Raw genomic sequence first — 23116 nt, 5'->3', positions numbered from 1 at the left:
AAGGCTCTGGACTCTCCCCCATGTTGTTATCAGCATTTTGTGATGACTGACTACACTGCTCACAGGATATGGAGCCTGGAGCTCCCCCCATGGCGCCGGAGCTACTAAAAAGTTTTATACTAGCTGTGTCTCCACAGGCTGTGTGGCCTCACATAAATGCTTGGTACCACACACCTCCAGCCAGTCTCACGCAGGGGCACCCGCGGGTCCCGCCCCCAAGAGGTATCCGTATGCCTCACCCACGCTTCTGCCGCACAATGAACCGGGGGGCCCCCTTAGCGGGGCTCCCGGTTTGTACTCACCACGATGATCCCCTTCAGGCTCTGTTAGGGGTATGCGGCAAGCTGCGGCTGTGATAGCAGTGCCCGCTGAACAAACAGCCCCTCAGGACGGTTGTCCTGCAGCAGAGAAGCGGCTATGCACCTCATGAGGCCGGTATCAGTCTCTCCCCCCCCCTCTAACTCCCACGGCGCAGGTATGCTGTTGCAGCATACCGAAATAAGTAAAAGTTTAAATGAAATTGAAGAAAAACTCTGGAGCTTGCAGAGTGTGCATCCTCTCCTGAGGGCACTTTTTCCTAAACTGCCTGTGGGAGGGGGCATAGAGGGGAGGAACCAGCACACCCAGTGGAAGAAATTGAAAGAGCACTGGCTCCTTTGGACCCAGTCTATACCCATCGTACTAATCTGTCCCCAATATCCCTTATGGATGCTAGAGAAAAAAAACTGAATTGAGCAACATGATCTCCTGTCACTTTAGGTGGGAGATCAGACGGGCAAAACAATTTAATTCCGCCCCTAGACTCTCTCAAAGCTTTGATAAATCTCCCCTAAACTTCAGTCTAAAGTCAAAGCTCCCATTGGAGGGCAAAACACATGGTACTATATACAGTATAACTAACTGCACATCTGTTTCCTTTAAAAGAAACATTAATAGGTGGTTTACTGTTTTACTTGCCACTTAACCTGTAAGCTCTGAAGTCATTCACAAAAGAAGGCAGCGTAAACAATGAGGGATATTTGTGACTCTATAAAATAAAAAGAGCTATTCTTGCATGTACGAAGAAGTTACTTAAAGTGATGGAACCAATATCTGTCCTACTATTGTACATTGTCTGTACATACCATTATCCAAGGGTGGTTCATGAATTCTGTGATGGTCATCCTCTGAGTTGGATCGGTTTTCAAGAGATTTCTAATAAGTTGTTTGACTAAGTAAAAAAAAATAATAATAATTAACTCTTAAAAATTTACATGGAAAGACTGAAACTACAGCAAGTACTAATCAAGTTTTATTTACTGGTAACAAATGATTTGAGTTTCCAGTCTAGGAACATTCCATACCACCTCACATGATGGCCCATAAAGCAGTACCACAGGCTATTAGGTTACTTCCCCCACTTGGCTGTGGCCACAACAGTTACATAAGAGTTCGTTCTGCATAGCTGCATAAAGCTATTTATGGTACCAGAGCATTAAAAACAATGGGGGTAATTCTGAGTTGATTGCAGCAACAAGTTTGTTAGCAATTGGGCAACACCATGTGCACTGCAGGGGGGCAGATATAACATTTGCAGAGAGAGTTAGATTTCCGTGGCTTATTTTGTTTCTGTGCAGGGTAAATACTGGCGGCTTTATTATTACACTGCAATTTAGATTTCAGTTTGAACACACCCCACCCAAATCTAACTCTCTCTGCACATGTTACATCTGCCCCCCTGCAGTGCACATGGTTTTGCCCAACTGCTAACAAAATTGCTGCTGCGATCAACTCAGAATTAGGCCCAATATTCCTACCTTCATCGGATACTTCAGACCACTCAGGATTAGGGAACTCATACTGGCCCATGCGGATCCTTTTCTTCATTCCTGGGGATATTGCCAGACCATGGTTGGAGTAAAATGGTGGATATCCACAGAGTCTGTAAGAGGAGAGAGTGATGACAAGCTTAAAAATATTAATTAAAATTAATTTTATTTTTCTTTAAAATTTTTATTCTATTAACCTGTTCCCAAATCGTATGTCTGTCTGCATATATTGCTGCCGTGAGGTCGGGCGGGTGAGTGACATCCAGCTGCAGCGCTACTGTAGCGCTGATCTCCCTGTATGCCCGCCGGCTGTCCCCCCGTCTCCCTCGCCTCCTCTGGGTCCATCTCATTCCGACATCATTTTGATGTCGGACTGAGATGGTCGAAAAAGGGGCATGGCCCCGTTTTCGACATTAAACACATGGATCGGCAGCTATTCCGCCGATCCACGTGCTTTTCGACAAGTCGAATTTATCGACTTGTCGAAAAAATTAGCAAAATATTGAATATGTCGAATCTGGATTTGACCCAAAAAAAGTCGAAAACTGGCGTCTTTTCGACAGAAGGCAGTTTTCGACCTCAATTGAATATACCCCACAAATGTTGTTTAGATAATACCAACAATCAAATACTAAATTTGTAATATCACTTATCACTAATATCAATATAAACTAAATACACATAGGGCGGGATTCAAATCTTTTATCGTCACCGATTTCCCGCCTAAAGTGACGGGAGATCGCGGGGCGATATTCCATGGCCCCCTGTTATCGCGCTGATCAAACCCATAAGAGACGGGTTTAGCCGCGTAAAAGCAGCTAAACCCAGCTGAAATGCTGATATCGCGCCCATCGGCAGTAACATTTGAATACTGCCGGTAGACGCGATGGGGGTGGGAGGGGAGCTCCAAGATTTGAATCCCGCCCTTAGCGTTGCTCCCGAGTAAGGCTGGGTAACACACCTCACCAACATGTCAGCAGACCCGCCGTCACGACAAACCGAGCTGCTGATCCAGACTTACTGTAAGTTATATGAACTTACCGATCACCCGCTCAAAGCATTTGAATTTGCCTGCTCAGCTGTAATGTCAGCCCCCTGCAGCAAGTGTATGGACTGCCCATATACACAGTCAGATGTGCCAATATATCGTTCAGACATCAGGTGTAGACATCTGCCGATGCGTTCGCGATATATCAGCTGTTCGCTCGCGTGTGCACTATATTGCCTAGTAAGTACTGAGCTTAAGCCAATACATCAAAACGGGATGCGAGAGTCCTCAGATAGTTGCACAGTGAAAACAGATAGGGGCAGATAGAAGCTGATAGCAGAAGCAGCTGCTTTAACTGTGCCCCTGTCTGAGGACTCTCACCTCCCTCTCGCCACATATGCAAATGGGAGGAAGCAGATCCCAGATCAGATAAGTACACAGGCTCTGTATTTTCCACCTATCTGCTAAATACTATTTTCATTATTGGACATGATGATTTGATATTTGTGGATAATTATTTTAGGATGAATTTCTTTTTTATAACTCAGGGATGCCTGTTAATCAATTATGTATCAACTAATAACTTGATACTGTTGTGACAAAACTTGGTTCGTGGGACATGTTTAATCTGTGTGCTTCACCTTCTTTAGTCTTTTTATTTCACTTATATTTGGCCTAATATCCTAATAGCACAGACCGCACACTTAACAGATAAGTTAGTCACCTATTTGTTACCCTTTTATTGCGTATTACCATTACGTGTTTTGAATTATGGGGACAGAATAACCTTAAAATTGGCATATTAATTACTAGTGGATTTTTTTCCCTATACAGGTTGAGTATCCCATATCCAAATATTCCGAAATACGGAAATTTTTTAAGCGAGAGTGAAATAGTGAAACCTTTGTTTTCTGACGGCTCAATGTACACAAACTTTGTTTAATACACAAAGTTATTAAAAATATTGTATTAAATGATATTCAGGCTGTGTGTATAAAGTGTATATGAAACATAAATGCATTCTCTGCTTAGACTTGTGTCCCATCGCCATGATATCCCATTATGGTATGCAATTATTCCAAAATACAGAAAAATCCGTTATCCAAAATACTTCTGGTTCCAAGCATTTTGGATAAGAGATACTCTACCTGTAGTAAGATTCTTCTTAATAGAATTTCTGCATTATGATGCCATACACTGTATCTCAATGTGCTAGTGGAAAATATTTTATTTAATTAATTAAGGTTATGTTTTAGCTTTTCAGATACAGTGTGCCCCATTAAAAGTACTGTGCTGTCTCTCCTCTTATGGACAAAAAAAGACCTTCTATTTATATTAGCCACTACAAGACTTAAAGAGTTGCTACCTGTCTGAGTGTTTGTGTGTAATACATATATACATGAATACAGTATCTGTCGATAATAGGATTTTAATACCTACCGATAAATCCTTTTCGGTGGATGCTGGGGACTCCCAAAGGACCATGGGGTATAGACTGGATCCGCAGGAGACATGGGCACTTTTAAGACTTTAGATGGGCGCGAACTGGCTCCTCCCTCTATGCCCCTCCTCCAGACCTCAGTTATAGTAACTGTGCCCAGGGAGACTGACATTTCGAGGAAAATAATTTTTGACAACCAAGGGTGAGACACATACCAGCTCACACCACAACACACCGTACAACATGGCATTTAACTAAACCAGTTAACAGCATGAACCAAAAAAATCAACAGGCAGATTGAAAACAAAACACAACCTTTGTGTAACAAAAGCAATAACTATGAACAAGTACTGCAGATAGAGTTCGCACTGAGACGGGCGCCCAGCATCCTCTACGGACTAAGAGAAAAGGATTTACCGGTAGGTATTAAAAATAAGAATTTACTTACCGATAATTCTATTTCTCGTAGACCGTAGTGGATGCTGGGGACTCCGTCAGGACCATGGGGTTTAGCGGCTCCGCAGGAGACAGGGCACAATAATAAAAGCTTTAGGATCAGGTGGTGTGCACTGGCTCCTCCCCCCATGACCCTCCTCCAAGCCTCAGTTAGGATACTGTGCCCGGACGAGCGTGCATAATAAGGAAGGATATTGAATCCCGGGTAAGACTCATACCAGCCACACCAATCACACCGTACAACCTGTGATCTGAACCCAGTTAACAGTATGATAACAACGAAGGAGCCTCTGAAAAGATGGCTCACAACAAGAATAACCCGATTTTTGTAACAATAACTATGTACAAGTATTGCAGACAATCCGCACTTGGGATGGGCGCCCAGCATCCACTACGGACTACGAGAAATAGAATTATCGGTAAGTAAATTCTTATTTTCTCTAACGTCCTAAGTGGATGCTGGGGACTCCGTCAGGACCATGGGGATTATACCAAAGCTCCCAAACGGGCGGGAGAGTGCGGATGACTCTGCAGCACCGAATGAGAGAACTCCAGGTCCTCCTCAGTCAGGGTGTGCCCCTGACCAAGTAGCAGCTCGGCAAAGTTGTAAAGCCGAGACCCCTCGGGCAGCCGCCCAAGATGAGCCCACTTCCTTGTGGAATGGGCTTTTACTGATTTTGGCTGTGGCAAGCCTGCCACAGAATGTGCAAGCTGGATTGTACTACAAATCCAGCGAGCAATCGTCTGCTTAGAAGCAGGTACACCCATCTTGTTGGGTGCATACAGGCTAAACAGCGAGTCAGATTTTCTGACTCCAGTCGTCCTGGAAACATATATTTTCAGGGCCCTGACAACGTCAAGTAACTTGGAGTCCTCCAAGTCCCTAGTAGCCGCAGGTACCACAATAGGTTGGTTCATGTGAAAAACAGAAAACACCTTAAGGAGAAATTGAGGACGAGTCCTCAATTCTGCCCTGACAGAATGAAAAATTAAGTAAGGGCTTTTATATGATAAAGCCGCCCATTCTGACACACGCCTGGCTGAAGCCAGGGCTAATAGAATCTTCACCTTCCATGTGAAATATTTTAATTCCACAGTGGTGAGTGGATCAAACCAATGTGACTTTAGGAAACTCAAAACAACATTGAGATCCCAAGGTGCCACTGGGGGCACAAAAGGAGGCTGTATATGCAGTACCCCTTTTACAAACGTCTGAACTTCAGGCACTGAAGCCAGTTCTTTCTGGAAGAAATTCGACAGGGTCGAAATTTGAACCTTAATGGACCCTAATTTTAGGCCCATAGACAGTCCTGTTTTCAGGAAATGTAGGAAACGACCCAGTTGGAATTCCTCTGTAGGGACCTTCTTGGCCTCACACCACGCAACATATTTTCGCCAAATGCGGTGAAAATGTTTTGCGGTTACATCCTTCCTGGCTTCGACCAGGGTAGGGATGACTTCATCTGGAATGCCCTTTCAGGATCCGGCGTTCAACTGCCATGCCGTCAAACGCAGCCGCGGTAAGTCTTGGAACAGACAAGGCCCCTGCTGGAGCAGGTCCTCTCTTAAGGTAGAGGCCACGGTTCTTCCGTGAGCATCTCTTGAAGTTCCGGGTACCAAGTCCTTCTTGACCCATCCGGAACCACGAGTATCGTTCTTACTCATCTCCTTCTTATGATTCTCAGTACTTTTGGTATGAGATGCATAGGAGGGAACACATACCCTGACTGGTACACCCACAGTGTTACCAGAGCGTCCACCGCTATTGCCTGAGGGTCCCTTGACCTGGCGCAATATCTGTCTAGTTTTTTGTTCAGGCGGGACGCCATCATGTCCACCTTTGGTTTTTCCCAACGGTTTACAATCATGTGGAAGACTTCCCGCTGAAGTCCCCACTCTCCCGGGTGGAGGTTATGCCTGCTGAGGAAGTCTGCTTCCCAGTTTTCCACTCCCGGAATTAACACTGCTGAGAGTGTTATCACATGATTTTTCGCCCAGCGAAGAATCCTTGCAGTTTCTGCCATTTCCCTCCTGCTTCATGTGCCGCCCTGTCTGTTTACGTGGGCGACTGCCGTGATGTTGTCCCACTGGATCAATACCGGCTGACCTTGAAGCAGAGGTCTTGCTAAGCTTAGAGCCTTGTAAATTGCCCTTAGCTCCAGTATATTTATGTGGAGAGAAGTCTCCAGACTTGATCACACTCCCTGGAAATTTTTTCCTTGTGTGACTGCTCCCCAGCCACTCAGGCTGGCATCCGTGGTCACCAGGACCCAGTCCTGAATGTCGAATCTGCGGCCCTTTCATAGATGAGCACTCTGCAGCCACCGCAGAAGAAAACACCCTTGTCCTTGGAGACAGGGTTATCCGCTGATGCATCTGAAGATGCGATCCGGACCATTTTCCCAGCAGATTCCACTGAAAGGTTCTTGCGTGAAATCTACCGAATGGGATCGCTTTGTAAGAAACCACCATTTTTCACAGGACCCTTGTGCAATGATGCACTGATACTTTTCCTGGTTTTAGGAGGTTCCTGACTAGCTCGGATAACTCCCTGGCCGCCTTCTCCGGGAGAAAACATCCTTTTCTGGACTGTGTCCAGAATCATTCCTAGGAACATTAGACGTGTCGTCGGAAAAAGCTGCGATTTTGGAATATTTAGAATCCACTCGTGCTGTCGTAGAACTACTTGAGATAGTGCTACTCCGACCGCCAACTGTTCTCTGGACCTTGCCCTTATCAGGAAAGCGTCCATATTTCTTTTAGGCAGAATCATCATTTCGGCCATTACCATGGTAAAGACCCGGGGTGCCGTGGACAATCCAAACGGCAGCGTCTGAACTGATAGTGACAGTTCTGTACCACGAACCTGAGATACCCTTGGTGAGAAGGGCAAAATTTGGACATGTAGGTAAACGTCCCTGATATCCAGTGACACCATATCGTCCTGGTTCGCTATCACTGCTCTGAGTGACTCCATCTTGATTTGAACCCTTGTATGTAATTGTTCAAATCTTTTAGATCTCACCGAGCCGTTTGGCTTCAGTACCACAATATAGTGTGGAATAATACCCCTTCCCTTGTTGTAGGAGGGGTACTTTGATTATCACCTGCTGGGAATACAGCCTGTGAATTTTTTCCCAATACTGCCTCCCTGTCGGAGGGAGACGTTGGTAAAGCAGACTTCAGGAACTTGTGAGGGGAAGACGTCTCGAATTTCCAATGTACACCTGGGATACTACGTGTAGGATCCAGGAGTCCACTTGCGAGTGAGCCCACTGCGTGCTGAAACTCTTGAGATGACCCCCCACCGCACCTGAGTCCGCTTGTATGGCCCCAGCGTCATGCTGCGGACTTGGCAGAAGCTGTGGAGGACTTCTGTTCCTGGGAATGGGCTGCCTGCTGCAGTCTTCTTCCCTTTCCTCTAACCCTGGGCAGATATGACTGGCCTTTTGCCCGCCTGCCTTTATGGGTACGAAAGGACTGAGACTGAAAAGACTGTGTCCTTTTCTGCCGAGATGTGACTTGGGGTAACAAAAGTGGATTTTCCAGCTGTTGCCATGGCCACCAGGTCCGATGGACCGCCCCTTTATACGGCAATACTTCCATGTGCCGTCTGGAATCTGCATCACCTGACCACTGTCGTGTCTATAAACATCGTCTGGCAGATATGGACATCACATCTACTCTTGATGCCAGAATGCAAATATCCCTCTGCGCATCTCGCATATATAGAAATGCATCCTTAAAATGCTCTATAGTCAATAAAATATTGTTCCTGTCAAGGGTATCAATATTTTCAGTCAGGAAATCCGACCAAGCCCCCCCAGCGCTGCACATCCAGGCTGAGGCGATTGCTGGTCGTAGTATAACACCAGTATGTGTGTATATACTTTTTTGGATATTTTTCAGCTTCCTATCAGCTGGCTCCTTGAGGGCGGCCGTATCTGGAGACGGTAACGCCACTTGTTTTTATAAGCGTGTGAGCGCCTTATCCACCCTAAGGTGTGTTTCCCAACTCGCCCTCACTTCTGGCGGGAAAGGGTATACCTCCAATGATTTTCTATCGGAGGAAACCCACGTATCATCACACACTTTAATTTATCTGATTCAGGAAAAACTACAAGTAGATTATTCCCACCCTACATAATACCCTTATTTGTGGTACTTGTAGTATCAGAAATATGTAACACCTCCTTCGTTGCCCTTAACATGTAACGTGTGGCCCTAAAGGAAAATACGTTTGTTTCTTCACCGTCGACACTGAAGTCAGTGTCCGTGTCTGTGTCGACCAACTGAGGTAAATGGGCGTTTTTACAAGCCCCTGACGGTGTCTGAGACGCCTGGACAGGTACTAATTTGTTTGCCGGCCGTCTCATGTCGTCAACCGACCTTGCATCGTGTTGACATTATCACGTAATTCCTAAATAAGCCATCCATTCCGGTGTCGGCTCCCTAGAGAGTGACATCACCAATACAGGCAATTTGCTCCGCCTCCTCACCAACATCGTCCTCCTACATGTCGACACACACGTACCGACACACAGCACACACACAGGGAATGCTCTGATAGAGGACAGGACCCCACTAGCCCTTTGGGGAGACAGAGGGAGAGTTTGCCAGCACACACCAAAAACGCTATAATTATACAGGGACAACCCCTTATACAAGTGTTTTCCCTTATAGCATTTTCACATATGTAATCATATCGCCAAATAAGTGCCCCCCCTCTCTGTTTTTAACCCTGTTTCTGTAGTGCAGTGCAGGGGAGAGCCTGGGAGCCTTCCTCACAGCAGAGCTGAGCAGGAAAATGGCGCCGTGTGCTGAGGAGAATAGGCTCCGCCCCCTAAAACGGCGGGCTCTTCTCCCGGAGTTTGTGAGATCTGGCAGGGGTTAAATACATCCATATAGCCTCAAGGGCTATATGTGATGTATTTTAGCCATAAAAAAAGGTATAATACATTGCTGCCCAGGGCGCGCCCCCCCCCGCGCCCTGCACCCTCAGTGACCGCTGGTATGAAGTGTGCTGACAACAATGGCGCACAGCTGCAGTGCTGTGCGCTACCTTATGAAGACTGAAAGTCTTCTGCCGCCTGTTTCTGGACCTCTGGACCTCTTCAACTTCGGCATCTGCAAGGGGGGTCGGCGGCACGGCTCCGGGACGAACCCCAGGGTGAGACCTGTGTTCCGACTCCCTCTGGAGCTAATGGTGTCCAGTAGCCTAAGAAGCAAATCCATCCTGCACGCAGGTGAGTTTACTTCTCTCCCCTAAGTCCCTCGTAGCAGTGAGCCTGTTGCCAGCAGGACTCACTGAAAATAAAAAACCTAACTTAAACTTTTATTCTAAGCAGCTCAGGAGAGCCACCTAGATTGCACCCTTCTCGGCCAGGCACAAAAATCTAACTGAGGCTTGGAGGAGGGTCATGGGGGGAGGAGCCAGTGCACACCACCTGATCCTAAAGCTTTTATTATTGTGCCCTGTCTCCTGCGGAGCCGCTAAACCCCATGGTCCTGACGGAGTCCCCAGCATCCACTTAGGACGTTAGAGAAATCCTATTTTCTCCTTCGTCCTAGAGGATGCTGGGGACTCCAAAAGGACCATGGGGTCTATACCAAAGCTCCAGACCGGGCGGGAGAGTGCGGATGACTCTGCAGCACCGATTGAGCAAACATGAGGTCCTCATCAGCCAGGGTGTCAAACTTGTAGAATTTTGCAAAAATGTGTTTGAACCAGACCAAGTAGCTGCTCGGCAAAGTTGAAGTGCCGAGACTCCCCGGGCAGCCGCCCAAGATGAGCCCACCTTCCTGGTAGAATGGGCCTTCACCGATTTCGGTAACGGCAATCCAGCCGTAGAATGAGCATGTCAAATCACACTACAGATCCAGCGTGCAATAGACTGCTTAGAAGCAGGAGCCCCAATCTTGTTGGAAGTGTACAGGACAAACAGAGCCTCTGTTTTCCTAATACGAGCCGTCCTGGCAACATAAGTTTTCAAAGCTCTGACCACATCGAGATACTTTGAATCAGCCAAGGCTTCACTAGCCACAGGTACCACAATAGGCTGGTTCATGTGAAACGACAAAACCACCTTTGGTAAAAATTGTTGATGAGTTTTCAACTCCGCTCTATCCTCATGGAAAATCAAATAGGGGCTTTTGTGAGACAAAGACGCCAATTCCGACACCCGCCTAGCGGACGCCAAGGCCAATAGCATGACCAAGTGAGAAATTTCCAAGTGAGAAATTTCAAATCAACCGTTTGTAAAGGGTCAAACCATTGTGATATAAGGAACTGTAACACCACGTTAAGGTCCCATGGTGCCACTGGGGGCACAAATGGAGGTTGGATGTGCAGCACACCTTTCACAAAAGTCTGTACCTCTGGAAGCGAGGCCAATTCCCTTTGAAAGAAAATTGATAAGGCCGAAATCTGCACTTTAATGGAGCCTAACTTCAGGCCCGCATCCACACCTGCTTGTAAGAAATGGAGAAACCGACCTAGCTGAAATTCTTCCGTAGGAGCCTTCTTGGATTCACACCAAGACACATATTTTCTCCAAATACGGTGGTAATGCTTCGCCGTTAACTCCTTCCTAGCTTTCAGTAGAGTGGGGATGACCTCACCGGGAATACCCTTTCGAGCTAGGATTTTGCGTTCAACCGCCACGCCATCAAATGCAACCGCGGTAAGTCTTGGAACACGCACGGTCCTTGCTGTAACAGATCCTCTCTTAGAGTTAGAGGCCAGGGATCTTCTATGAGTAATTCCTGAAGATCCGGATACCAGGCCCTCCGTGGCCAATCTGGAACAACGAGTATCACCTGAACCCTTGTTCTTCTTATGATCCGTATCACCTTTGGGATGAGTGGAAGTGGAGGGAACACATAGACCGACTGATACACCCACGGTGTCACTGCTACTGCTCGAGGGTCCCTTGACCTGGAACAGTATGTCTGAAGTTTCTTGTTGAGGCGAGACGCCATCATGTCTATTTGAGGAATTCCCCAACGACTTGTCACTTCTGCAAAGACCGCTTGATGAAGACCCCACTCTCCTGGATGGAGATCGTGTCTGCAGAGGAAGTCTGCTTCCCAGTTGTCCACGCCTGGAATGAAGACTGCCGACAGAGCGCTTGCCTGTTTTTCCACCCAGCGAAGAACTTTTGTGGCCTCCGCCATCACCGCTCTGCTCCTTGTTCCACCCTGGCGGTTTACATGCGCCACTGCTGTTATGTTGTCCGACTGGATCAGGACGGGCAGGCCGCGAAGAAGATGTTCTGCTTGCCGAAGGCCATTGTAGATGGCCCTTGGTTCCAGAATGTTTATGTGCAGACAAGCCTCCTGGCTTGACCATTTCCCCTGGAAATTTTGTCCCTGTGTGAGTGCTCCCCAGCCTCGGAGACTTGCATCCGTGGTTGACCCAATCTTGGATCCCGAACCTGCGTTCCTCTAGAAGGTGAGAACTTTGGAGCCACCATAGGAGAGAAATCCTGGCCTTGGGAGACAGGCTTATCTTCCGGTGCATGTGTAGGTGAGACCCGGACCACTTGTCCAGCAGGTCCCACTGAAAAACCCTGGCATGGAACCTGCCAAACGGCATGGCCTCGTAGGCCGCCACCATCTTCCCCAGCACCCGAGTACATTGATGAATCGACACCCTTGCCGGTTTCAGAATCCCCTTGACCATGTTCTGCATTTCCAGAGCTTTTTCCATCAGTTGAAAAATTCTCTGTAGTTCCGTGTCCAGAATCATGCCCAAGAACGACAGCCGTGTTGTCGGAATCAACTATGATTTTGGCAAATTCAGGAGCCAACCATGTTGCTGCAGAACTGTCAGAGAGAGTGCAACGTTTATTAGTAACTGCTCCTTTGATCTCGCCTTTATCAGGAGATCGTCCAAGTACAGGATAATTGTGACACCCTGCTTGCGCAGGAGCACTATCATTTCCGCCATTACTTTGGTGAAAATCCTCGGGGCCGTGGAAAGACCAAACGGCAACGACAATCCTGAACCGCAAACCTCAGGTAAGCCTGATGTGGAGGATATATGGGGACATGTAGGTAAGCATCCTTTATGTCGACTGACACCATAAAATCCCCACCTTCCAGACTGGAAATCACTGCTCTGAGAGATTCCATTTTGAATTTGAATCTTTTCAAACATAGATTGAGGGATTTTAAATTCAGAATCGGTCTGACCGAGCCATCCGGCTTCGGGACCATGAACTGGCTTGAATAAAACCCTTCTCCCCCATGTAACGGGGGTACCTTGACAATGACTTGCTGTTGACACAGCTTTTGTATTGCAGCACACACCACTTCCCTTTCCAGAAGAGAAACTGGCAAGGTCGATTTGAAAAATCGGTGGAACTCCAGTTTGTATCCTTGGGCCACAATTTCCAGCACCAAAGGATCCAGGCCTGAGTGAGCCCAGACCCAACTGAAGAGTTTAAGACGCGCCCCCCACCGGTGCGGACGACTGCAGCGGAGCCCCAGCATCATGCAGTGGACTTGGCAGAAGCCGGGGAGTACTTCTGCTCCTGGGAGCTTGACACAGCCGGTGATTGTTTTCCCCTTCCCTTACCTCTAGCGGCAAGGAAGGAGGACCCTCGTCCTTTTTTTACTTTACTAGACCGAAAGGACTGCATCTGATACTGAGGCGTTTTCTTTTGCTGAGGAGGGACAAAAGGTAGAAAAGACGACTTACCCGCGGTAGCTGTAGATACCAGGTCCGCGAGGCCCTCACCAAACAAAACACCACCTTTATACGGCAGCGCCTCCATAGCCCTCTTAGAGTCAGCATCACCATTCCATTGATGAGTCCACAATGCTCTCCTAGCTGAGATTGCCATGGCATTGGCCCTTGATCCCAAGAGGCCAATATCTCTCGCAGCCTCCCTTAGATAGACTGCAGCGTCCCTGATATGACCCAAGGTCAAAAGAACGCTATCCCTGTCCAGGGTGTCCAAGTCAGATGATAAGTTATCTGCCCACTTCTCAATTGCACTACGCACCCATGCTGATGCCACTGCAGGTCTGAGCAGTGTACCCGTAGTGACATAAATAGATTTCAAAGTAGTTTCCTACTTACGATCCGCAGGATCTTTTAGGGCCGCCGAGTCAGGGGACGGAAGCGCCACCTTTTTGGACAGCCGTGCTAGAGCCTTGTCCACATTGGGGGTCGACTCCCACCTTTTCCTATCGTCAGGTGGAAAAGGGTATGCCATAATAATTCTCTTGGGAATCAGCAACTTTTTGTCAGGAACTTCCCAAGCCTTTTCAAAAAGTGTTCAGTTCATGAGAGGGAGGAAACGTTACCGGGCTTTCTTTCCCTTAAACATACAGACCCTTGTCTCAGGAATAGTAGGGTCTTCCGAGATGTGCAACACTTCTTTTATTGCCACAATCATGTACTGAATGCTCTTAGCCAGTTTAGTATTCAACCTGGCATCGCCATAGTCGACACTGGAATCCGAATCTGTGTCGGTATCAGTGTCTGCTATTTGGGTAAATGGCCGTTTCTGCGACCCTGAGGGAGCCTGCGTTTGGGATAAAGCATCTTCGATGGATTGTCTCCATGTTTGGTTTTGAGCCTCAGATTTATCCAATCTTTTATTTAAATGAAGCCACATTTGCATTCAAGGCACTCAACATATTTACCCAATCAGCAGTCGGCGGTGCCGACAGATTAACTCTCTCACACTGTTGTGTCGCTACTCCAACCTCCTCCTGGGAAGAGCCTTCAGCCTCAGACATGTCGACACACTCGTACCGACACCACTATCACACTGGGCTATAGGGGACAGACCCACAATAAGGCCTATTAGAGAAACACAGAGGGAGTTTGCCAGCTCACACCCAGCGCCTATCCCAGTCTGAAAGCACATATATAATGCCCCCGACCTGACTAGCGCTTTTAATGATAAAAATCAACACCAATTTTGCTGTGCCCCCCCCCCCCCCCTCCCCCCTCCCCCCTCCGTTTAGCACCCTGTCACTTGTCACAAAAGTGGAGGAGTTCAGGGCCAGCGTCTCATGCAGCTTCACTGTGGAGATAAAATGGCGCTGATTTGAGCTGGGAGGACCAAGCCCCGCCCCCGTAATGGCGCGCTTGTGTCCCGCTATTTTTTTTAAACTGGGGGGTGTAGTATACAGTGCACCTGCACTGTATGTACTTTTGCCAGGTAGATTGAGGTCTTATTGCTGCCCAGGGCGCCCCCCCTTCGCCCTGCACCCGAGCAGTGCCGTTGGTGTGTGGGAGCAATGGTGCGCAGCGCGACCGCTGCGCGATACCTCGGAGACTGAAGTCTTCTGCCGCCTTCACTGAAGTCTTATTTGCTTCGGTTACTCACCCAGCTTCTCTCTTCTGGCTCTGTGAGAGGGACGGTGGCGCGGCTCCGGGAACGAGCAGCTAGGCTATACCAAGTGATCAGACCCTCTGGAGCTAATGGTGTCCAGTAGCCTAAGAAGCAGAGCCTTTAACTCACAGAAGTAGGTCTGCTTCTCTCCCCTCAGTCCCACGAAGCAGGGAGCCTGTTGCCAGCAGTGCTCCCTGAAAATAATAAACCTAACAAAAAGTATTTTTTAGAGAAACTCTGTAGAGCTCCCCTAGTGAGTGTCCAGTCTCTCTGGGCACAGAATCTGAGGTCTGGAGGAGCATAGAGGGAGGAGCCAGTTCGCGCCCATCTAAAGTCTTAAAGTGCCCATGTCTCTTGCGGATCCCGTCTATACCCCATGGTCCTTTTGGAGTCCCCAGCATCCTCTAGGACGAAGGAGAAATTGGATTTTACACAGAGGCAGCGTTGACAGGAAATGGAACAATAGTAACAAAAGTTAATATATCTATACACACACACACACACAAATACACCACATGCACATCTGATAAGTGTATCAGAGTGATGTATATAGATTGTACGTTGTGGTCAAATTATTATGACCACAGGGTTAGTACTTTGTTGGGCCACCTTTTGCCCCTAATACAGCTTGAATTCTACTAGTCATGGATTCTACTGTCATTATGTTTTGTGGGGAATATTAGCCCAAATGCGATGAACTGTATCTCCATAACGTTGCCTCTGCAAGCATGAAGAGATATGTTTTGAATCTGTTGTCTCCTTTTCCTGACCTGACCATCTCCATGGTGTGATTGAAAACATGATTTGTCGGAGCACATGACCTGTTTCTTATTATATACGGACCAATTCCTGTGTTCCTGAGCCAACTGGAGGTGTTTCACCATTGCAATGGCATATGGACAGGCGTATTGTTTGTTAAAAGGCCATCTGAGCTGGTCGCTCATTCAGATTATCCATAATTAGATGCACTGCTGCCCGTTGGTGGGACTGAACAAGTGTGCCCATACTCCGTTCCATCCATCCAGTAGCCGTTACGACCACAAGTATTGCGCTTAGACCTCGTTTTTAGTCTGCTGGTCCCCTCTCTGTACACATCAACAACTGCAAACCATGAACAGTTCACCAGTACTGTAGTGTTCTCCTGCGTTGAGTTTGGGATCCCGGTGGACAGCATACAGATGGCAGGATCCCAGGCGCTAGAATGCCAGCAGCGTGGAGAGCGCTAGCAAGCCCCTTGCAAGCTTGGTGACTCACCACAGGTTCTAGTCCCACTGTATGGGTGTCATGGACACCCACGAGTGGGAATAGCTGTGATTCCGGCTGTCAGCATAGTCAGTGTCGGGATTCCAGTGTCTGTATCCTGACCGCCAGGATCCAGACAGCTGGTAACATAACTGTATCCTGTTCTCTGTAGTATCCTGCACATAAGCAGTGAGAAGGGCATATTTTGATTTTTATGGGCAAAATTGTAGACATGATATATCGCTACAGATACTGTAGCGATACATCAAGTATAACATTTTTCCCTAATGAGCCCTATACAGCTGTTTTGCAATCATGCACCGTCCAAATTATCAGTCCTATTGGGGCGTTTAGCAATTATTTCATGATAAACTTCGCTAGTTTGTGCGTACCTTCATCTCTCCGTTCCCCTTCAGATTCAGACATCCTACATCAGTATTATCTGCGGAATAGCTGTTTGTATAAAATCACCTGATTGGTCATAATAATTTGGGCGGGTCCCATCTTTTCAGACAGGGAAAGTGCATTGACTACAGGGAACTCTGGGGTAGATGCATAAAACCATGAAAGGAGCAAAGAAGTGAGCCAGTGGAGAAGTTGCCCATGGCAACAAATCAGCACTGAGATAGCATTTATCAAGTGCATTCTATAAAGTAATAAGTAGCAGCTGATCATTTGCCATGGGCAACAACTCTACACATCTCCGCTTCTCTAGCTAATGCACTTTTGGGAAGAAAACAACTCCGTGTTAGGTGAAAAAAAAGCCATAATGACACTTTAAAATACTACTTGTCATGCTGCAGCATTGAGCTAGCCAGATCGGTGACTTTTTATTCTCCAGCTTTGCTGCACAACAATGGGCTTTAAATAAATTATATGGAAACCAAAACTAAACAGCGGCAAATAGTAACATAATATAGTCCTAAACATAGTATACAACACATACATGGTGTGGAAACAGTTTGTATACTCACAAAATATACATGATGACACCAAGTGACCACATATCACATGACTTGTCATATTTTTCTGGGCCTAGAACTTCGGGAGCTAGAAGAAAACAGATATTCTTACAATACTGACTTAATAAAATAAAAATTTCTAATAGCAGGAATAATGTGGGGCAAATGCACTTAAACAGCAAAGAGGGAAGGCAGTAATTATATTCTTCCAACATTTAGGGATATAATTACTAAAGTGCCAGTTTACAGAAGTGGAGATGTTGCCCATAGCAACCAATCAGATTCTAGCTTTTATCTTCTAGAAGGCGCTAGATAAATTCTAAGCAGAATATGATTGGTTACTATGGGCAACATCTCCACTTGTATAACCTGCACTTTAGTAAATACTCCTCTTACTGTCTGCCTGAAAACTACATTTTGCATCACTAAATATAAAGATTTACAAATGTTATTTAATGTGACTACAGATATATGATCTTACAGTGATGCTATACTTTGCTTTAAACATGCCTTCAGAAAAAAGGATTTTAATTACCTACCGGTAAATTCTTTTCTCGTAGTCCGCAGAGGATACTGGGGTCCACATTAGTACCATGGGTATACAGATCTTGTTTTTGGTTAGATCAACACAGAGAACTCGCGGACACTCGCTCACGTTAGAGGAGAGGAGATTCCGCACAATACGGCGTAAAGGCTTTTTTACGGTAAGGACGATACGCGTTTGGAATTCCCTGCCTTAGGGAGTTGTAATGGCGGACTCAGTCAATACCTTTAAGAATGGGTTAGATAAATTCCTAATGGATAAGGATATCCAGGGTTACGGGGCATGTCACGCACTATGGTTATTATAAAAAAGAGGGTTAAAACGTAACGGCAGTCATCAACTTCAGTCAAAATTTTCTACAAAATAATCGTGCATAGGAGACCACAAATAGGTTGAACTCTATGGACAATTGTCTTTTTTCAACCTTCGATACGATGTTACTATGTATAGATGGGTCCACTAGGAGCCATGGGCACTTTAAGAAATTGATAGTGTGGCCTCCTAGTAGAGTGGGCCTGAACAGATTTCGGAACCAGCAAGCCTGCCGTGGAATAAGCATTCTGAATAGTGAGCCTGATCCAGCGTGCAATGGACTGCTTGGAAGCAGGACACCCAATTTTATTGAGATCATAGAGAACGAACAGCGAGTCAGATTTCCTGTGACGAGCTGTCCTCTTCACATACACCTTCAAAGCCCTCACAACATGCAAAGACTTTGAAGGAGCAGAGGTGTCCGTAACAGCCAGAACCACAATAGGTTGGCTGATGTGAAACGCAGACACCACATTAGGAAGGAATTGCTGACAAGTTCTTAGTTCAGCTCTATCCTCATGGAAAATTAAAAGTAGGGGCTCTTGTGAGACAATGCCCCTAGTTCTAACACACGTCTTGCTGAAGTCAAGGCAAACAGTTTGACTGTCTTCCACGTAAGATATTTAACATCTACCTCCTGTAACGGTTCAAACCAGTCCAATTGGAGGAACTGCAGCAACAAATTAAGATCCCAAGGTGCCGTAGGAGGCACAAAGGGAGGTTGGATTTGCAGAACACCTTTCAAGAACGTCTGGACCTCAGGAAGAGAAGCCAATTGTTCCTGAAATAAAATGGACAAGGCCGAAATCTGGACTTTTATGGAGCCCAGACGTAGGCCCACATCCACACCCGACTGCAGAAAAAGCAGGAAACGTCCCAGATGAAAATCCACCGCAGAATTGTTTCTGCTCTCACACCAAGAAACGTATTTCTTCCAAATACGGTGGTAATGTTTAGACGCTACCCCCTTCCTGGCTTAGATCATAGGCGGGATGACCGTCAAGGATGCCTCTCTTGGCAAGAATCAGCCGTTCAACTTCCATGTGGTAAGTCCTGGTAGACTAACGGGCCCTGTTGCAGAAGATCCTCGCGAAGAGGTAGAGGCCTTGGATCTTCGAGGAGCATCCCCAGGAGGTCCGCGTACCAGGCTCTTCTTGGCCAGTCCGGAGCAATGAGAATTACTTGAGCCTTTTCCCTTTTCAGAATTCTTGGGATCAGAGGAAGTGGAGGAAACATGTACACCATCTGATATGATAGACCCATGGAGTCGTCAGAGCGTCCACCGCCACTGCCTGTGGGTCTCTCGACCTGGAACAATACAGCTTGAGCTGCTTGTCAAGACGAGAGGCCATCATGCCGGTTTGTGGACATCCCCATCGACTTGTCAAGCACCTGAACACCTCCGGGTGAAGGCCCCACTCCCCTGGGTGCAGGTCATGTCTGCTGAGGAAGTCTGCTTCCCAGTTGTCCACTCTCGGAATGAAGACCGCTGACAACACCACAGCGTGTTTTTCTGCCCAGAGGAGAATTCTTGACACCTCTGACACCTGCTACTCTGCTTTTCGTTCCGCCCTGTCGGTTTATGTTGTCCGACTGGACCTGAATGGCCTGATCTTGAAGAAGATATGAAGCCTGCAGAAGGGCGTTGTATATGGCCCTGAGTTCCAGAATGTTGATTGGAAGGACGACTTCCTGACTCGACCATCTTCCTTGAAACTGCCCCCCCTTGGGTGACTGCTCCCCAACCCCTGAGGCTTGTGTCCGTGGTTAGCAGAATCGAATTTTGAATCCTGAATTTTCGGCCTTCGAGCAGGTGAGAAGTCTGTAGCCACCACAGAAGGGAGATCCTGGACTCTGGCGACAGACGGATCCTCTGATGCATGTGAAGACGCGATCTGGACCATTTGTCCAGCAGATCAAGTTGGAAGGGTCTTGCATGAAACCTTCCGTACTGGTGAGCCTTGTAAGATGCCACCATTTTCCCCAGAAGACGAATGTCCAGGTGCATCGATATCCAGGTTGGCTTCAGGACAACCCGGACCATCGACTGGATTTTCAATGCTTTTTCCATCGGAAGAAAATCCTTCTGCGACTCTGTGTCCAGTATCTTTCCCAGAAATGAGAGCCTCCAAGTTGGCTCTAAGTGAGACTTCGGAAGATTCAGAATCCAGCTGTGATCCCGGAGTAGTTTGGTTGTAAGGCCAATGCTGTTCAAACACTTCTCCCTGGACTGAGCCTTTAACAAAAGATCATCCAGGTACGGAATTATATTCACTCCCTGCCTGTGAAGGAGAAACATCATATCTGCCATCACCTTGGTGAACACCCTCGGTGCCGTGGAAAGACCAAAAAAAGGTAGGGCCTGGAACTGGTAGTGACAGTGGTGTAGTGCAAACCGTAGGTAAGCCTGGCATCTGCATCTCTCTTCTTCAAGTCTGGTGGGGCGGCCAGATCGGAATGTGAAGGTACGCATCCTTGATGTCCAGAGACACTAGGAATTCCCCTTCCTCCAAACCTGAGATCACCGCTCTCAGAAACTCCACCTTGAATTTGAGGTACGGGTTAAATGAATTGAGATTCAGAATCGGCCTTAACGAACGGTCCACTTTCGGTACCACAAACAAGTTGGAATAATATCCCATGTTTTGGAGATGAGGTGGAACTGGAACAATGACCCGCGTTTGTATCAGTCTTTGAATGGCAACCTGTAAGGTTATACTTGCCTTCTATGAAACTGGTAAGCCTGATTTGAAGAATCTTATGAGGTGGGAGTTCCTGAAACTCCAGTCTGTAACCCTGGGAAATAAGATCTATGACCCAAGAATCCTGGCATTATGTTCTCCAGATGTGACTGAAATTCCTTAGTCGGGCTGCCACCTGCCAGTCTTCCAGGCATCGCTGTCCACCATCATGCTGAAGTCTTGGAGCTCTGTTCCTGATCACCGGCAGTTGCTGGTTTACCTCTAGCGCCTCTGTTGGTTGTAGAAGATCCTCTGGCTTTGCCCTTAAACTTGGCAGTCCGAAAGGACTGTAGAGTAGGGCCTGAGTAGGTCTTCCTGGTTGGGGGAGCTGCAGAAGGAAGATATGTGGACTTATCCACAGTAGCTTTGGAGATCCATTTGTCTAGTTCGTCTCCAAATAAGGCCTCTCCTGTGAAGGGTAGGCCTTCCACACCTTTCCTGGAGTCCTTGCCGACACTGCAATAGCCGAGGCGCGTGCATTAAGCAAACTCACTTCTTTAATGGCTTCCACCATAAAAGTTTGCAGAGTCCTGTATATGTTGCAGGAGTAAAACAATCTCACCTCTAGGTAAGGAATCCAACCCCTCAATAAGGTTACCCAATCACCTAGCAATGGCTTTAATAATCCACGCACAGGCTATAGTGGGCCTTTGGGCCACCCCAGCAGCTGCGTACAAGGATTTAAGTGTAGTCTCAATTTTACAATCAACTGTGTTTGTCAGTGAGGCTGCACCAATGACAGGTAATACTATTTTCCGTGACGACCTAGACACTGATCACACTATCGGTGGATTTTCCCATTTTTTCCTATCCTCAGGAGGAAAAGGAAAAGATGAGAGCAACCTTTTAGGGATTTAAAGTTTCCTATCAGGATTAACCCACGGTCCTTCAAACAGGGTATTTAGTTCCTTTGACACAGGAAAAGTGACTAAGGATTTCTCTTTTACATTAAAATAAGATTCCTCACACTCCTCTGATCAGGAAGTTGCAGAACATCTCTGATAGCTTCTATAAGAGCCTCAATTCCCTTTGACAGAGCAGCGTCCCCACCTTCTGAATCCAGCTCCCCCCCACCCTCCATGTCTGACTCCTCAGCGTCAGAGTCAGACTGCAGGATAGGTGCCAAAGTAAGCTTTTAAAATGACAGGGGACTGAGACGCTTGTTTGGGGACTGAGTCTCAATTCATAATCTCATCCACAGACTGTCTTAAGTACTGCGTCTCTTTCTCATGGTGGGAATTTTTTTTAGATATATTAGAAGTCATTCGTTTGATGGAATCCTACCACACTGGTTCAGCCCTGCTAGACTGAGAAGGTGCACTGCACTGAGTACATAATAGTGAGCTCCCTGGTGAAGAACACTCCACCGTACATGAAACACACTCTTTGCCGGACATGCTGTAAATGTGCCAGCACACACAGGAAAGGTTAAAAGCACAATTAACCCACAAAGAGCCCTTCCAGGGAGACACAGTATGTTGTAGCCAGCCCACAGCTCCCTTATCGCTAATGCCAAGCTTAGCCGGGTCGCAGACTAAGTACCCAGATTGGGGACTTAGTACACTAATATCGCTCCCCTCCTGCTATGACCCCCTGGCACTGCTGAGGTAATCTGGAGTCACGCCGGAGGAGCTGGGCGGCCCTGTCAGTCAGTCTCTGTGTCCACTACAGCGAGAAAATGGCGCTGGTGAGCTACTGGGTCCTCTCATAGTGAAGCCTCACCCCTTCAATAGCATGCGGACTTTCCGCTTTTTTTAATACTGGCTGAGGTAATTTTTGTGCTTAAAATGGAGCAGAACCGTTTTAAGGCTGTGTTTCCCAGTTTGGGTACTGTGTACAGTGTACTGAGACGTAGTTGTGTACAGAGTCTGGAGACGCAATCCACCCCGGTGAGAAGCCGTGCGTCTCCGTACCTTCATGCCGCCATAATAAGCAGCGATCCGCTAGCCGGGACGCCGGCTTAGTACTCACCACTCTTCTTTCTTCTGGCTCCGTTAGGGGTGGCGGCGTGCTGTGGGAATGTACGCTCGCCGTGGTGGGGCTTGCGAATAGTTCCCTCAGGAGCTAGTGTCCTGTCAGCGGAGAACGGAACCATTAATACTTAAGGGGTGGGGAACAGCCCAGCCTCCCAAAGTCCCACAAAGCAGGCAGACTGGTGCCATCCAGTCCTGCCTGAAAACAACAATAAGAGTGACTGGCTCCTCCGGGCACATCTTCTAAACCGAGTCTGGTAGGAGGGGCATAGAGGGAGGAGCCAGCCCACACTA

At 47.3% G+C, this 23116-nt stretch overlaps 1 protein-coding gene across 1 annotated transcript in view; it reads right to left on the bottom strand.

Annotated features, from left to right (window-relative positions):
* Nucleotides 1–23116, bottom strand: part of MAPKAPK2 (MAPK activated protein kinase 2) — a 209888-nt gene that overhangs the window by 45018 nt on the left and 141754 nt on the right. Inside the window, exons 6-8 of the mRNA XM_063955175.1 lie at nt 17265–17340; nt 1797–1921; nt 1125–1210 (exon numbers count right to left, since the gene is read on the bottom strand). Coding sequence (XP_063811245.1) covers nt 1125–1210; nt 1797–1921; nt 17265–17340 — 287 coding nt within the window. The remainder of the gene's footprint in view (nt 1–1124; nt 1211–1796; nt 1922–17264; nt 17341–23116) is intronic.

This window comes from Pseudophryne corroboree, chromosome 2 (genome assembly GCF_028390025.1).
Source record: "Pseudophryne corroboree isolate aPseCor3 chromosome 2, aPseCor3.hap2, whole genome shotgun sequence".
In the NCBI taxonomy this organism is placed as follows: domain Eukaryota; kingdom Metazoa; phylum Chordata; class Amphibia; order Anura; family Myobatrachidae; genus Pseudophryne; species Pseudophryne corroboree.
This window is presented reverse-complemented; position numbering and strand designations above follow the sequence as displayed.